General features: G+C 47.2%; 1 protein-coding gene across 3 annotated transcripts in view; it reads left to right on the top strand.

Moving 5' to 3' along the window:
- KIAA1549L (KIAA1549 like) overlaps nt 1–17,187 on the top strand; it is a 289,089-nt gene extending 271,902 nt beyond the window's left edge. For all 3 annotated transcript variants that reach the window (XM_073017450.1, XM_008002531.3, XM_073017434.1), the window contains exons 18-21: nt 2,389–2,486; nt 5,139–5,287; nt 6,942–7,093; nt 13,923–17,187. In XM_073017450.1, the coding sequence (XP_072873551.1) occupies nt 2,389–2,486; nt 5,139–5,287; nt 6,942–7,093; nt 13,923–14,204 (681 nt within the window). In that variant the 3' untranslated portion in view covers nt 14,205–17,187. The remainder of the gene's footprint in view (nt 1–2,388; nt 2,487–5,138; nt 5,288–6,941; nt 7,094–13,922) is intronic.
- The last annotated feature ends 272 nt before the right edge of the window (nt 17,188–17,459 follow it).

Raw genomic sequence — 17,459 nt, 5'->3', positions numbered from 1 at the left:
TCAAGTCTAGAAAATTCTTAGCCATTGCTTCTTCAAATACTGCCTCACCTTTGTTTTTCTTCTTCTCTCCTTTGGGACTTTGGTTAGCTGCATGTTAGACCTGCTCATTCCATCCTCCATGTCTTGTATTTCTCTCTTATATTTTCTATCTTCTCGGCCCATTGTGCATCATTCTTAGTAATTTCCCAATTCCATTTTCTAGTTTATTAATTCTCTATTTGTGTTTAATCTATTATTTACTTCCTCTACTTTGAATATTTTTATTTTAATAATCATATTTCACTTCTGAAAGTTCTATTCTTTTTCAAACCTGCTGGATCATTTCTAATAGTATCTGTCTGGTCAATTATTATTATTTTTAGACAGAGTCTTGCTCTGTCGCCCACGCTGAAGGGCGGTGGCGCAATCATGCCTCACTGCAACCTCTGCCTCCTGGGTTCAAGTGTTTCTTCTGCCTCAGCCTCCCGAGTAGCTGGGAGTGCAGGCACGTGCCACCATGCCCAGCTAATTTTTTGTATTTTAATAGAGATGGGGTTTCACTGTGTTAGCCAGGATGGTCTCGATCTTCTGATGTCGTGATCTGCCTGCCTCAGCCTCCCGAAGTGCTGGGATTACAGGCATGAGCCACTGTGCCTGGCCTGGTCAATTATTTCTTAAAAACATTTTTTACATTGTTATTTTTTGTCTTGTGTCTGGAAATTCCGAACTCTAAAGTCCTTAAAGGTCTAAATCTTGTTTGTTTTTTCTACTCTCTTTCACTTCTCTTTTCTGGTGTGTTCATGGTCTTAATCATGAGCTCCATTTGCTTCATCTTAATCTATGCTAATCCTGAGAGACTACTTTAGGGATACTCTCCTCCAAAGAGGATTTACAATTGCTTCTGCCTGAGCTGGGAGCATTGCCATCCATCCCCACCTCCCTAGAAGGGACCAATGCTAGCCTCCTTTTGTGTTGGAGGTGAGTGCCTTGGGTTCAGCCACCTCACCTCGTCCTGTTCCAAGGCTCAATGTCTTCATCAACTGTCACTATGGTATTTGTCTTCCAGCCCACTTTGCCATTCGTATTTGCTTACCTTTAGCATTCCCACCTCTGGTTTCAGCTCATGGTTTTGTTTTAGTTTGCTGAGGTGTGGGGTAGGGGAATGGTCCTTTGGGATTTCCCTGCCATCTTGCAGTTTCACACTGCATTAAAAAGTAGGTTTAATCCCGGACCTCGTTGTTATTGAGTGGTTTGGCCTGTATGAAGATGTAGTCTGCCATCATGCTGTAGGGAGAAGACCTCATTCCGTTGAAAGAATCCTGTTTGTGGATCCGCTGTGCTGCTGTTTTTTTGTCCTGATGCCTTCAGGTTTAAAATCCTGTCATCTTCCTCCTCAAGAGATCTGATGGGCGGAATACCTGAAGAAAGAAACGGATGAGAAGCGCAAGTAAAGAAAGCTTTGTCTTCCCAGAGAATATTTCTAGATTTTCTCTTGCTAAAGGAGGTTGTGGCCTGGCTCCTTCTAATCCTGTCTGACTCTGTCTGTTTTGCTTTTATCCTCTCACATGTTGATAAAAGTCTGCATTTTTTTGGTGACAGTTCTAGTCTTTTATCTTTGAATAGCGCTTTATAGATTGCAAAAGACACACACACACACACACACACACAGACTTACCTGATCTTCTCAGCAGCCCTCTGAGCAAGCATTGTTGTACCCATTTCAGGAGAGGTCCAGAAAGGTCACTTGAGTTGCCGAAGGACCTAACGTCTGTTCATTAGGACCTTCGCACATACCTCCTGACTCCAAATCCATTGCTTTTCTCCACTAAACCTGCTCTCTCTTGAGAGAAAGTAAAACACAATCAACGATTCATCCATTTAATCATCTAATATTTATTGATCACCTGTTATATACCAGGCACTGTTCCAAGTATAATGATATCTCTGACAACAAAGCCCTTGCCCTTATTACATTCTAGTTGGTGGCAGATCATAAATAAACAAGCAACCATATAATGTCAGAGAGTGATCATTGCCATAATGAAAAATAGATAAATGGGGCTCTAGGGGAGTCTGGGGCTGGATGAATGCAATGAAGCGTGGAGCCCTGAGAAGAACAGTGAGAAAGGCACCCAGGTGGAAGAAAAGCCCAAGGTGAGACAGAACTTGGCGTGCTCTGAGAACGGCTGGAGGGCCCTGTAAGTACAGTGGCCCCAGCGAGGTGGAGAGTAGTGGGAGGTGCAGTAGAAGAGATGGCTGGAAACATGTTAGGGAAGATCTTAGAAAAAAGTCTGAGTAAGGAGGCAGAGTCTGACCCTTGGAAGTTTGCTTCCTCCTCAAACAAGAACCTGTGTGCTGATCGACCCTGGATGTTAACAACGCTCCCTGAATTGCTTGTCTCTTTCACAGGCTTACAGGTTTTCCCAGCTTCCTGAGATGGTCATGGGCTCACCGCCTCCACCCGTACCTCCCCGGACTGGTCCTGTGGCTGTCGCTTCTCTCAGGCGGTAACACGTTCCTTTCTTTGTTTGGAATATTCGGAAACGGGTCAGTCCTGTGTACCCTGACCTGACAATAGCACCAGCAAATTTCCTTCATGCTCCATCCCATTCAGGGTGTGTCACCTGTACAGACAGCCATGTGCCTGTGGCATCCCAAGTACCATGAATGAGCAGATCACGGTGCTTTTGTGCTTTTTAACCAGAAAGTTCTTGAGAATCCACAGTTAAAGAAGCCCAAGGTCAACTGTCCCATACCTGGAAAGCCTCAGACCCTGACCTTGAACATCTAAAAATGACTCCAGCTCAGACTACCACAACAGCTGCTACCAAAAGTCCCTTGGTTATGTAAGGGTAGTGTCTGAGAAGCCAGGGAGGGGCAGGCACGTCTGGGTACCCACCCCAACTCTTGACTTCCAAGAGGGAGAGATTGAAAACATATGAAGTCAGATATCTCAATTGCAACACACATGTTAAGCATGTTCTTTGCTCTATGAAAATATAATGAGTGCATGTTTTTAATAAGGATAGACAAGAAGAACAAAAGCCCTGAGCACTGGGAAAGGCTAGACCTATGCCCTGGGGTACATGTGGACCACTGCCCTGGCCTTCCCACTCCAGCTTCCCCCAACATACAAATCACACCCTATCTGTGAATCATGGGTCTGGGCTTTGTGAGTGGGGAAGAAAAATAGGAGTTTCCCTCCGAATAGGAGGGAATAGGAGAGACCCTGCTGTCATCGCCAGTGGTTTAGAATGTGGAGCGGTATAGACGTCACCTCTTGCTGCCAGCCGAGCCTGGGTGGAAAGCAGCAGAGCCTGACCTGCTGTACAGCCCCAGGAATTGGCCTTGCCTCTCCATCCCTGTTTCTCTATCTGTAACATGAGCACATGGGCCTAGATGAGCTCAAAAGCTCCGGGATTCCCCAGAAAAGGGTCTCAGAATTGCTTATGGAGCAGAACTCAGAAATTTTCCCAGGAAGGGTTTTCTGAACAAGTAGCAGATGCCTGGAACTGCGTGTGGGAAGCCAGGGCTGTGGGAACAAGCAGGCAGAGAGGGAGGGAGGAAGAAAGGAAGGGAGACCCCACCCTGATGAACGGTCACATCATACAGCCTCCACATTGGACCTTCCTAGGAGAGTAGCAGCGGGCTTCTCAGTTACTCCTGAGGGTCCCGGATTGAAGGGGCCTCATACCAGCAATTTGTGGGAGGTTTGCTGAAGGCCAGCATCAATTTCTTATTTCTTCTTTCAACCACCTGTCTCCTCCCAGGCCCCTCCACACCATTTGCTGTCTTGCCACATATCAGGGGGGCGCTGCCCTTCATATAAACTCAGGATTAGACCAGGAAGGAACCTTTGAGATGAGTTTGTCTACCCCTGTCGTTTTACAGATGAAACAGGCTTGGAAAGGGAACGTAGGCTGGGCATGGTGGCTCATGCCTGTAATCCCAGCACTTTGGGAGGCCGAGGCGGGTGGATCATTTGAGGCCAAGAGTTTGAGACCAGCCTGGACAATATGGTGAAACCCCGTCTCTACCAAAAATACAAAAATTAGGTGGACGTAGTGGCATGCGCCTGTAATCCTGGCTACTTGGGAGGCTGAGGTGGGAGACTCGCTTGAACCCAGGAGGCAGAGGTTGCAGTGAGCCGAGGTGGTGCCACTGCACTCCAGCCTGGGTGACAGAGTGAGACCCTGTCTCAAAAAATAAAAAATAAAAATAAAAATAACGAAAGGGAAGGTAGCTGGAACTCAGACCTCTGCCTCCCATGCTCTCCCTGGCTGTGGCTGTCATTTGCTCTGTGACAGCCACTGCTCCGCTCAGAGGGCGGCCCTGTGGGGGGCCAGACCTGCTGCAGCTGTCTTTGCCTCTCTCCCATTGGACTAATTTTAGGGGAGCCTGAAGTCCCTCTGTGAAACTGCCTCAGGCCAGGGGTGATGCTTGTGAGGGAGAATGGTCTGTGGCTGAAGGACCCTTTGGAAAACCAGGAGATGCCCGCATCTGCAGAGCCCAAGCTGTCCTCTTCTTACATGGCCTTCTGAGCACTAAGTGGAAATAGGATGTGTTAAATGGGCTTGATTCTCTGATTGCCTGGGCACCGAAACAAAGTTCTGTTAGAATGCTCATTGCTCCCTGGAGTCAATCTCAGTTTCCGAGTCTTGGGCTTGGTGCTTCCTGCCAGTTAGGAACAGGGAATGTGGCCCCCCAGCTGTCCTGGGTCCCCTTTCCGTGAGAAAGGAGCAACCAGGCACTCCAGACAGAGTCTTCCCATTGGCTGCTGCTGATGTCATCACCTCCTGGGTCGACCATCCCCAGCTAATACCCAGGGCTAATTGCTTTTCTTCTTTTATGTGGAAATTAAATGTTCTACCACCCAGAGACATGAGAACCACCCTTAGGGGAGAACTGACCTTGAATGTCTACAAATGATTTCAGCTCAGGCCACCCTGACAGCTGCTACAAATCTGGGTGCCTCCTGCCCTGCTGGTGTCCCTAGAAGGCCGTTTGTTATCTGGGAATAAATCCAGTCCCGGGCACCCCACCCTCAGGAGGCTTGGAGGCAGCTGTCCACACCCAAAGGTGACAGGGTGCGCTCCTCCTGCCTGGGATGCCACCTGAGGTCTGGGACAGTGCTAACGCAGTCCCTCTGCCCCATCTAGATCCACCTCAGACATCGGCAGCAAGACCAGAATGGCCGAGTCTGCAGGGCCCGAGCCGGCCCAGCTGCATGACAGCGCCTCCTTCACGCAGATGTCCAGAGGCCCCGTGTCCGTGGCACAGTTGGATCAGTCGGCTTTAAATTACTCAGGTGGGCAAGAGGGGAAAAGCCCCAGTGTGTCCCCCACCCCTGCTGCTGTGCCCTGTCTTCCCCTAAACCCCCAAATCCAATCTTCTTTCTACCTACCACCCTCAGGAATCACAGCCACTGCATTTCTGGATCCCCTCGTAACTTCAGGAGCCCCAGCTAAAAGAGCTACTGGTTTTCTTTCTTTAAAAGATCTGAAATCAGGCAAAATCCCAAGTTATGCTAAAGTCAGCATGTATGTTAACATTTTGCCAGACTTCAGTTCAATTTTTTTGGTTTTATCTTTAAAGCATTCCAGATACAGCTATCCAGCCCCATTTCACTCACCTTCTCCCAAAAGGTGATCCCGGGCCTCAAGTGATGGGTTTTAATCCTTTGCCATGTATGTATGACAGTATATATTCTGTTTAATGTATTTGAAATTTACATAATGATATCATGGCTTACATTTCCTTTTGTACTTTCTCTATTTAACAGTGTTTTAAAAAAATTTCTCCAGGTTGCTATACACATACTATATAGATCTAGTTCATTCATTTAAACTGCCATGTGGTATTCTATGATGAGTCACAGTTTATACTTTTCCCTATTGATGGACATAATGGTAGTTTCCAGTTTTTTGCTATAACAAACAATGCTGAAATGAACATTGAGGTTTGTACATGACATAATTGGTTTCTTAGTTTATTCAAACCATACATTTTAGGCTAAAACTGTAAGCACTTGGTTGCCAAAACTTAGTAAAGCATTCATAGTGTCTAGAAATTCCATCAGTGAAGTCCATTTCTTTTAGTTCTTTTTCTTGGCTCTTTAAAAATACACATTCTCCTGGAAGGAAAACACCTGGACACCAAGGTGTTATTTCCTCTTGCTGGCAGGTCAGGGGTGTTGGGATGGGGATGGGGGAGTTGGACCATCACTTCTCTAGAAAGCCAGGTCTGAGTCCCAGCAGACTCATTCTGACTGCGAGGGTGAGTGGGGCTGAATGGCAGGTGGAGGTCTGCTGCTCCTCCTGCCCCTGGAGACCGTTGTCCTCTCATCCCCTAGGCAAGGCCAATCCCAGAGTCTTCCTCTGCTTCCCTAGCTTCCCCAGGCCTGGGCAGATGTAGGCCTAGTGGGCGGGGTGCTGGCTGGGCCCACAACTCCCTCTTTAGGGGATGAGAAGAAGGGAAAAATTCAGAGCACTACTAGTACATGCTGCATTTGGTGAAGTTAGAAAAAGACTTTCCTCCCCGAGGTGAGTGCAGACTCCACCCCTGGCAAAGGAAATACTGGCTGGACTTTAGCCCCACTTGGCCCCTAGGCCAGATGCTCTTGAGCCGTGTACCACCTGCCCAGCTGTGCACAGTGGCTCTAGAAGAGGTCCACAGAGAAAGAAGACCAGGTTTCCTCCGCCACATCCCACCTGCCTCTGTTGCTACATCACCTGGGATCTTAGCCATCATGGCCGGGTCCACTGCACCTGATATACAACTAAATTCCCCAGCAAATGTTATAGCCCAGAGCAAGCTCCCCTCAGCTCAGACCTGCTTTAATGAGACTTCAAATCCAGCCGCCAGCCACGGAGGCAATGAAACTGACTTTATTTGGCTCTTGGGTGGCTGGATCTGCCAGACCAGTCTCTCTTAACCTCCCTCCTCCATTTCCTCCATGCTAGGTAATACGGTGCCAGCGGTGTTCGCCATCCCAGCTGCCAACAGACCTGGCTTCACCGGCTACTTCATCCCGACGCCTCCCTCATCCTATAGGAACCAGGCCTGGATGTCCTATGCAGGAGAGAGTGAGCTCCCAAGCCAGTGGGCAGATTCGGTGAGACCCTTGCTCTTCCCATCATAAAACTTCACCTGCTTAACACACGCCAAAAAGTAAATCAGATAAAAGGTTGAGGCTGAAAGTTTGTTATCTCAGCCTCCTCCCAGTAACCGGATGACTAAAGTCAGCCATTTTAAAGGAGATAGACAGTGTGGTGAGAGGGGACGTCCCCTTGACAGAGGAGCTTGAGACCTGCCTTCTCGCCCAGCTCCCACCTCTTCCTAGCAGGACAACCTTAATCAAGTACATTTTTATAATAATAACTACCATTTGTTGAGTATTTTCTATTAGACACCTTGTCAGATGTTTTGTTTATATTATTTAATCTTTATTTACAATCTTAGGTATGTCTTATCATTCCCATGATTACTCCCATCTTGCAGATGAGGAAATCAGGGCCGAGTCAGGGGATGCCATTTACCTAAGGCCACACAGCTAGGAAAGAAGTGCCAAGGACGGAATTCAAACCCGCACCTGTCTGGCTCCAAAGCTTTTATTATATGTGTTTCTTTTAGCATAAAATTCTATAAAATTTTAGAAGAAATGTTAGAAAATGAAGCATTAGAAACCCAAGACTGGGCTGAGTGCAGTGGCTCATGCCTGTAATCCCACAGCTTTGGGAGGGTGAGGCAGGCAGGTCACCTGAGGTCAGGAGTGAGAGACCAGCCTGGCAAACATGGCGAAACCCCTTCTTTACTAAAACCACAAAAATTAGCTGGGCGTGATGGCGAGTGCCTGTGATTCTAGCTACTCGGGAAGCTGAAGCGGGAGAATCGCTTAAACCCAGCAGGCAGAGGTTGCAGTGAGCCGAGATCATGCCACTCCACTCCAGCTTGGGCGATAGAGCGAGACCCTGCCTCAAAAAAAAGAAAGAGAAACCCAAGACTGAATTACTACATATATTAATTTTCCAGATGACCAAAGCTTACCCCTTTAATTTCAAAAACATTAAAAAATATATGCAGTTTGACATAAAAATATTTCTGAAATGAATGCTATCTTCCCTCTCCTCCGTTAAAAGAGTAGACAATGTAATTTGCCTTTTATGAGTGATTCAATATACTTATGATGCCTCATTATACTAAAATGGCATTTGTAGGGTGAACTCTCGTGGCTTGTAGGATGATTGCCCTTATATTGTGAAATATCTGCAAACTACTATAATTTTGGGGGTTACTATTGTGGTTCAATATGTTTTTTTCTGACCTTGCTTCCAGTGGGTACTCGATATTGCTGTCAATATCCCCATCTCTCACAATATGCTCACCCTTAAGTGTGCTTTGCATTGTGTGCCATTATCTGCAAATGAGGCTTATCTGTGCTCGTTAGAATTGTTTGTAAGCTTGGAGTCAATAAGCTGTAAGAGAGGAACTAGAGGGATCCCCTGCTGTTCAGTCTGTCAGTCTGAATGTGGGACTTTCTGGCAGCTGTTTTTATTGTTTGGGGGCCTTTTTTGCATCCTTTGTCATTCTCTGCTGTTCCAACGGCTGATGTCACTGGATAGGATTTGATCAATTCAGAGGTTATTGATTTTGTAATTCCACTTCATCTGAAAGTTATGTGGACTTTTCAGAAAGTAGATGATGTTTAACTTGAACTACTTAGGCAGTAATTCCTTACGCCTGCAGCTTTGACAGTTCACCCGTTGTGTGGAGTGTAACACTGGGCACCAACTGGAGTTGGTGAAGGTATTTTCCAAAACCTTGACCCCTGCTTTCAAGACACTTACAAATGATAATTTAGCTGGGCTTATAGCTACATCTAGGTGCCTTTGGGTTCATAATTGCCTTAAAGATGAAGGTAAAGGAACCAAGCAAATGGAAACGTAACCTTCCTGCCATGATGACTGAACTGGACTCTTCTGGGCTCATCTCCCACAGTGTGAAGGAGAACCAGTGTCCTATTAGTTGTTTTTAATTAAGAGGAAGATGATTGCTGCAGCCTAATTGGGTCTTTCCTGGAGCCTAATTATCACCTGCAATTAAGCAGGGAGGTGTGCCCATGAAAGGAGCAAGGTGAAAGGGTGATTTATAGCACATGGAAATAAGTGCAGGAAGCTCAGAAAGACCAGTTGTCAGCTTGAGAAGGGTCCAGGAATAATGCACACCCTCCACATCTATGTGAAAAAGAAAAGTCCCTCACCAGCATTTGGATGTTGGACCTTCCTAATCCCAGGAGCTAGCTTGGATAAAATCACCTGGACCTGGGATGACAAATAGGTTTCATCCTTGGTGCCAGATGGAGAAGGATTGGGAGGGGCTTCCAGGCTTAGCAGGAAACTGTGCTGTGATCAAGTTGGTGATGTCTGCCATGGGCGCTGGCTAGGGAAGTAGTATTTGCCAGCCCTGAATTTTGGCGGGAAGGGCATGATGGCTCCAGCCTGCATCTACTATAAGGGAGGAAGTTTCTCATCTCATCTTCCCTGCTTCTGCCCTACTGCCGAATATTGCCCTGAGGATACTCCAGTGAGATCAGGTATCCCTTGCCTGTCCCAGCCACCAGCACCTGCAGGCTTGATACCATAGAGCTGGGGGGTCTCAAGAGTTGGACATTGACTCTCTCAGCCACAGCAAGTACAGTTAGCTGAATTTGAAATGCAGGGAAGGGGAATGTGGCAACTTCCTTCTCAAATATTTGACCCCAGCTGATCATTCTTCAGTGAGTTTCAAACTGTGCTCCTCAGAACCCCAGGTTCTGAGAGACTCCCTGCTCTTGCTCTGCACAATTCTGAGCACTGGTGTACAGCAATAAGCAAGTGAGGCACTCGCCAGCTTCACGGAGTTGGCAGCCTGAGACAGGCAATGGCACCAGGAGCAATAACTGTTATGCTGGAGAAGCTGCAAGGAAACATCTAACAGGGATCCCTAGGCTGATGTTGGTTTGGGAAAGGTCTCCTGGAAGAAAGGAAGTTTGAGCTGAGATCTGAAATACGTACGCCATGTCCTGGTCTTGGTTCTTTGGTGACCCCAGTAACCTGTATCTTCCCAGCTCATGTAGCCCAAGAACTCAAACAGCCCAACTCTGGTTTTCCTCTAAGATACAAATGAAACATATCAGTCCTTGTATATAAAGACCCACCCTTAGCACTTGTGTGCCATTTTTGTCTTTCTTTGCTGGGTCTTGTGAGGAAATCAAAGTCCCAAGTTGTAACTTGGGACATCTATCCCATTACTTCTTTCCTCGCTTGGGTCCTCATCAGTTCTCATCTGATCCATTGAGAAAGCCTCAGAATTTATCTGTTCCCTACCTCCAGTGGGTCCACCTCCAGGTGTCCTTTCCAAATATAGACTCCTCCTCTGCCTGACACCCATCCGTGGCTCCCAGCCCAGGCATCAGCCACACATCTCAGGAACCTGCCTTCTCAGGAGGGATCACCGGAACATCCAGCAGGGAAGAGAGGGGACTGCTTTCCTACCACACATCCCCCCAGCTAGAGTTTCTGAGTCATCACCCCATCCCATTGGTGTTGTCTGAATGTTTGTGTCCCACTCGATTCATATATTGAAATCCTAACCCCTGTGGGGATGGTACTAGGACATGGGACATTTGGGAGATGATTAGGTCATGAGGGCAGACCCCTAATGAATAGGATTAGTACCCTTAGAAGAGAGGCTTGAGAGAGACCCCTGACCTCTTCTGCCATGTGAGGGGATAGTGAAAAGACAGCCGTCTCTGAACCAGGAAGCAGGCCCTCACCAGATGCAGAATCTGCCAGCACTTTGATCTCCGACTTTGCAGCCTCCAGAACTGTGAGAAAGAAATTTCTGTTGTTTATAAGCTCCCCAGCTTATGGTATTTCAGCATAACAGCCAGAACAGACTAGGACTTCCTGCTCCATCCTCCCTCAGGAGCCAGATGAGCATTGCTGTTAAGCATGGGAACAGGCTGTATTTCTCAGAAGTGTGACATTGAAAACGGGTAGATCAAACAGGACATGCAGACTCTGTAGCCTGACATTCAGCAGCTTGTGAATCCACGCCTGTCTGTCTTGCCTGAGCTCCTTCCACACTAAACACACCCTCTCTGGTCAGCCTGAGGTCACTGATGCTCCCTGGGGCACTCTCTTCTTTGTACTGTTATGGGATCTTTGGGGTGTCAGTTTTCTTCCTGGAAACCTCTGTGGCCGGTGGTGCTTTTGCCCAAGTTCTTGTCCTGGGTCCAGGAAGAATGAGGTATGTAGACACAGCAAAGGTGGAGGCGGGGACAAGGAGGTTTGTTTAGCATTAGAACAGCTCAGAGGAGACCCGCAGTGGGTATCTCCTCTCTATAGGCAGGTCGTCCCATGGAGTGTTCAGCTCTCAGCACCGAAGAGGCCCTGGAGAGGGTGGCTCCTCTCTGCCCACTGCTCATCCCATCATCTGCTGCTCTCAGCAGAGAGGAGGCCCTGGAGAGGGTGGCTCCTCTCCACAGACAGCTTGTTCAGATGTCTCTGCAGGTCTCTGAAGCTCTCAGGAGGGAGGGTAGCTCCTTTCTGCTGCTGGTTGTCCCGTAGTCTCTCTGTCCTCTGCTCTAGCTCTCCTCTGCCCTGCTCTGGCTAAGCCCAGGGCTTTTATGGACCTCAGAGGGGAGGAAGTGTGTGCTGATTGGTCCATGGGTTGGCCCAGAAGAGATACCATGAATCCCCACTCCAGCCTGAGGACTAGCAGGTAGCCCCCAATTTTCAGGCCCTCCCTGGCTTTCTGAAGGTAGGGTCTTATGGGAGACCCACCCTCTTCTGCCCAGGAGTCTATCTGTCTACTCCACCCCTTGCCATTCATGGCCCTGGGGGCCTGTCCCCAACCCCACTCAGAAATCAGAGCCCCTGCAGGGGGAAGAGAGAGGCCAGAAGCAGACACCCCCAAGCCAGCAGGGAGGGGGGCACCTTCCCAAGATGCTGAGGATGTAGGCAGATGCCTAGTCTTGTGCCTGGGAGGGTGGCTACAGCTGCACCCAGGAGCTCCAGCCCCGCCAACACAGAAGGGGCAGGGTTCCAACTTGTCCCTGGCTCCTGCCTGCTCCGTGGACGGGGAAGCCCAGTTCTGCAGCTGTGGGTGGGGTGGTTGTAGCTGCACCCAGGGAAGATTCTGCCTGCTCCTATCCCCATTCAAGACCACAGGGAGGCTCGAATCCACAGCACAATTTGGGTGGCTGTAGCCCCACCCGGGAGGGCAGGGCTCCTGCCTGCTCCATAGAGGAGGCGGCCTGGGTCTGCAGTCAGTTTGGGTGGCTGCTGCAGCATCTGGGAGAGCTCCTGCTCCAACTCAAAAGGGCGGGGCTCCCACTGGCTCCATGGAATGTGCAGCCCTAGCCGCGCACCCCTGCTGCAGCCAGTGTGATGGCAGCAGCCTCTGCCATCAGTACTCCCATACATTTTGATTTGATGATTTGTATTTGATTTTCCCTTTGCCCAGAATGCCCCTCCTACTGCATCTTCCTGGAAGTACCCTATTCAACTTCCAAACTCACCTAAGCTGCCCAGTCCTCCTACACATACTTCATTCGCCATAGCACCCCATGCCTCTATTGTCCGTGTGTGCTTATCCTATAGTGTCCCAATTAACATCGTGGGTTATGTGGATTACCCTGGAACAGCATCCCTGTATGTGCCACTGTTTCTGTATGAGAATCAACTCTAAATTTAAAATTATTTACTTGTCCTTATTCCTAAAAGTTTACATATTTTAAGCATAGGACTCTGTGTCTTCCACTTTTGATGGAGAGAGAAAAATGTTTCAAGAAACCAAAATCATATCCCAGATCCAAGACATTGTAATGCAGTGATTAATTCCAGCCCTTGGAGCCAGACAGACCTCTGCAAAGAATGTCTTGGTAGGTTGTCACTTTAGACTGTGGCACTTTTCAATTTCCTCATCTGCAAGGTAAGAATAACAATACCGACCTCCTAGCTTATTGCTTTGAGAACTAAATGAGATAATGTGTGGTAAACCCTTGGCACAGAGCTCAATTGATGTTAGTTATTATTAATCATAAACCCCTGGGTTCCTCTGAAGACCATAAACAGTTCTGTTTGCTGGATTGTGCTTATATGAATAAGGTAACCAAGAGCTGGGTATGGTGGTACCCAGGTATAGTCCCAGCTCCTCAGGAGGCTGAGGCAGGAGGATCACTCGAGCCCCAGAGTTCGAGACTGCAGTGAGCTATGATGGCACCACTGCACTACAGCCTGGATGACAGAGTGAGACATCATCTCTAAAAATAATGGTAATAAAAAATAAGGTAGCTAGGCAGATTCAAATACAGACTCAGATGTATATATTCCTAAGGTTTTTCAGAGAAGTTTAAAACACCTATTTAATTCATCCAAACAGTATATCCAGTGAGTCTAAATTACCTATGTTTTTTTTTTTTTTTTTTTTTTTTTTGGAGACAGAGTCTCGCTCTGTTGCCCAGGCTGGAGTGCAGTGGTGCAATCTCGGCTCATTGCAACCTCTGCCTCCTGGGTTCAAGCGACTCTCCTGCTTCAGCCTCCCGAGTAGCTGGGACTACAGGTGCCCACCACCATGCCTGGCTAATTTTTTTTGTATTTTTAGTAGAGACGGGGTTTCACCATTTTAGCCAGGATGGTCTTGATCTCCTGACCTCGTGATCCACCCACCTCGGCCTCCCAAAGTGCTGGGATTACAGGCGTGAGCCACCAAAATTACCTATTTTCTAAACAAACTGACTCTTGAGTTTTGTATCTATACAGTGGTGTGTGGCTTCTATTTTCTTCTAAGTTCTCTTCCATGTCCTCACTCCCCTCCTGCTTCCAGTGTCGAGTGTGTCCTGTGACTTGAGCTCTTTCCTCATGCCGGGCCCTGTCCTTCTCTCCCCACGCCCTCTGCAGGTGCCCCTCCCAGGGTACATCGAGGCCTACCCCCGATCACGGTACCCGCAGAGCTCTCCCTCCAGGCTTCCTCGCCAGTACAGCCAGCCAGTCAACCTGCACCCCAGCCTGGAGCAGGCCCCGGCACCCTCTGCAGCAGCCTCGCAGCAGAGCCTGGCAGAAAATGACCCATCAGACGCTCCCCTGACCAACATCTCCACTGCGGCCCTCGTGAAGGCCATCCGGGAGGAGGTGGCCAAGCTGGCCAAAAAACAGACAGATATGTTTGAGTTCCAGGTCTAATGCCTTAGCCCATGGGACTCTGGACTTCTGAACTCTGAGGACACAGCCTTTGGGTTTCCCATGCCTACATGTTAGGACTTGAGACATAGCAATGGGTGAGTCTTTCTCACCCTCCGTTTCTGAAAAGGTGAACTATGGGGCTTCTGGGAACAGGAAACTCTTGAACGACTAGATTCTTGGCTCATCCAACTGACTGTGGGTCAAGAAGTCCCTGCTTGGGGCCTTATGTTTGGTAATCTCTCATGTCAAATGTTTGAACTGTGGCCGTATTCCCTATGGAAGCTTAGTCATGAGAGGCACTAGCTAATCTACAGTTTCCTATCCAATGCCACATTTTAATCCATCACCGGAAGCGGGAGAACGTAGCTCTTATCTTCGGTGACCTCTGCATGTTAACTCTGTTTCTGTGTTAAAGGCAATGCAGGAGTGTGGATTAAGCACCAGACTGTATCCTCAGTCAGCCATGACCGTGAGCATTAAAATCAGTTTGTAAGGGAGACATTGACTCCAGCCAAGAAACCTGAGCCCCTTTTTTTTAGGTTCATATTCAAAGTCAAATGAACTGGATGAAAGTCAGTACCAATGACTGTGCCTATAAATAGGCCTGACTCTTTGTTTCCCTCATCAATTAAACAAAGGCCAAGAAAGAGAGAAGATGAGAGGGAATGGTGGATTTGTGTTGACAGATTTTTTAAAAGGTGTTGCCATTTTGGAAATAAAAGTCCCCTACAAGTTAGGATCTAACAGAAGGAGAATCGGTGCTAAGAGCTTTTAGGATCCTACAAAAGAAATACAGTTATTTGTGGAGGTTTTTCTTTGCCCGGCTTTGAAGGTGGCCTGAGAATGGAGCTTCTTTTTTTTCTTGGGATAATAGATACATCAACTTTCACAAGAAAATCTCTGTCTCTTCAACAATGATGTCCAGTGTGTGCTGCTGAGTGGTACAAAAGGAAATAGTACTTGATTCCTGTTAGAAACAGGAGTGGTAGAACCACAGTCTTCCCAGGCCACAGCCTCTGTTTATAGAAGCTTCTGAATGTAGAAAAGCTGTTGAATTTCATTTAAATGTAAATAACCTTTTAAAAAGCATATGGAGTTAGCCAGTTCCCCCTAGTTAATGGACATAGGAAGACGTTTGCTGAAATGGCAGGGTGGCCACCTTGTGACCATGACGTTGCAAGTCACCCTCCCTGGCATGGCGAGTTGGCTTCCCGAGCTCTGGGTAGAGGACATCGCCTCACAGCACTGAGGCACCAGCCGCCGCCTACCCATCAATGCAAGCAAAACAGTTACTGACTTTGTATACCTGGGAGATTGGAGACTCTGGTTCCCTCACCAAGTGTGACAACCTGTGCAGTGTTGGGGGCTTACTTGGTGTGTGTTGGAGAATGAGGTCCTGTCCTGCTTTCACCCATGACCCATCTAGCTTCAGCTGTATCCATTTTCTTCTGAGCCCATCTTTCCATTGTCCTCACGAGTTTCTTTGGTCTTTACTGAAAGAAGATGGTAGAAATTTAAAAGTTGAGAGAAGATTAGAAATGGAACTGATTAGAAGGGGAGGTTCAAACTGTCAATGCAGAGACTTTTCAAAGAAGTTGTTTTTATTTTCCAATGGCAAAAAATTGCCCTTTCTGGAATGTTCAGAGACGATGTGTCATGGAACCTTCAAACAAGTCTCTTGTTCGGATGATAATAGGTAGTGTCCTTTTAGTATGCTGGTTGATCTTTCATAGTGTTAGTGTTTTGTTACTTAAAAAGGAAATCAGCTATAAATAAAATGTATTTTTGTAATTCCCGTGTGTATATATGGTATATTTCTATCAATGGCCAGTTGTTGTAGCCCAAAACCTAAATCAGTTTGCAAAACACTGTGGACAGTGTGAGATTTTATTGACAGGTTAACACAATGCCTACGTCTATCCACATAGGCATTCAATGCACTTGAATGAACAAAGAGCCAAAGAAACTCAGCCTTTTCATGCAAATGGTATGAGTCTGATAAAATCAGCTACATTGTCCTCCTTTATCAATAATATTTCATTAGTGCAATGATATCAACCAGTACTTTGTCTATTTGGTAAATGCCTGGAAATACTGTATGTGAAAATGACGTTTCAAGACCTTACTGTAATTGAAATATATGTAAATGTTTCAGAAGACAGTGTCTGAAATGTGGATGTTTCAATGACTTACAGAGACTGAGTCTAGAGTTTGCAGAGCTATGGCTCCAGAGTGCTAAGAGGATGGAGTCAGAAATCACTGTGGTCTTTACAGAGCCCCAGGAAATATTGAGTGAGTCAACTGAGATGACTAAAAAGATAACATGGTAAATCAGATATACTCTCTTAAACTAGACACCAGGGGTTTAACAGTAGTATTAATAGATGAGAGGAAAACCTTAAGTTGGAAAGAAATCAGTCTGTTCACGTTTTCCCACTCATGGGGAGACAGAGCCACCTGGTCAGATTTTTTGTGACTGAGAGAGATGTGGTCCTTTCCCTGAAGAATCTCCTAACCTCACAGAGGTGACAGATACCTGGACAGCTGACTCTAAGAGATGGTCAAAAGTGCCTCAAAGAATTGAAATAGGGTTCCCAGAGAGCCCCGAGGAGGCAGCAGTGAACAAACACCCTGTTCATCAGAACCCTCTAGACAGTCGCAGAAGCCACAGAGGACCTTGGTTGACCTCGGAGGAGGAAGCAGAAGTACCAAGAAGTGGAGTGACCAGCCCAGTGATTCAGTCCCAACCTGCTGGTTCACCAGCCCGCTTGCTTTCTATCTCACCATGTGGCCTGCAGGCTTGCCAGTAACACATTTCTTCAACTGTGCCTAGAGGTTTAAAAAAAAGATAAGGGTCATATGAAGAACTCCATAATGTTCTTGCCAAGAAAAAAGATGATTGAGTATATAACGAACTTCAGATACAGTGTATAGAGGATGATGCATTTGTGGCATAATAAACAGTTTTCAGTGCTGGTTTTGATATGAGTTTTCTGCATTCATGAAAAAGAAATGCATTTTGGCTTTTTCCAGAGTTCCATCAAGGAAATGGAGACCTCACCTGCTGTTCTAGACTGTGGGGGTGCATTCCTATCTCAGCACCAAGGATCCCAACAGGCAGGCAGGGAGGCCCTTGACTTTGTGTCACTGTGAGACAGCGGAGTCCATGCTCTGCATCAGGGGAGGGGACCCAGTGGTGCAGTAAAAGTCCATTGTGTGGCATGAGACCTATGATCTGAGGCTTGTGCATAATGA

Source organism: Chlorocebus sabaeus, chromosome 1, assembly GCF_047675955.1.
Source record: "Chlorocebus sabaeus isolate Y175 chromosome 1, mChlSab1.0.hap1, whole genome shotgun sequence".
Classification (NCBI taxonomy): domain Eukaryota; kingdom Metazoa; phylum Chordata; class Mammalia; order Primates; family Cercopithecidae; genus Chlorocebus; species Chlorocebus sabaeus.
This window is presented reverse-complemented; position numbering and strand designations above follow the sequence as displayed.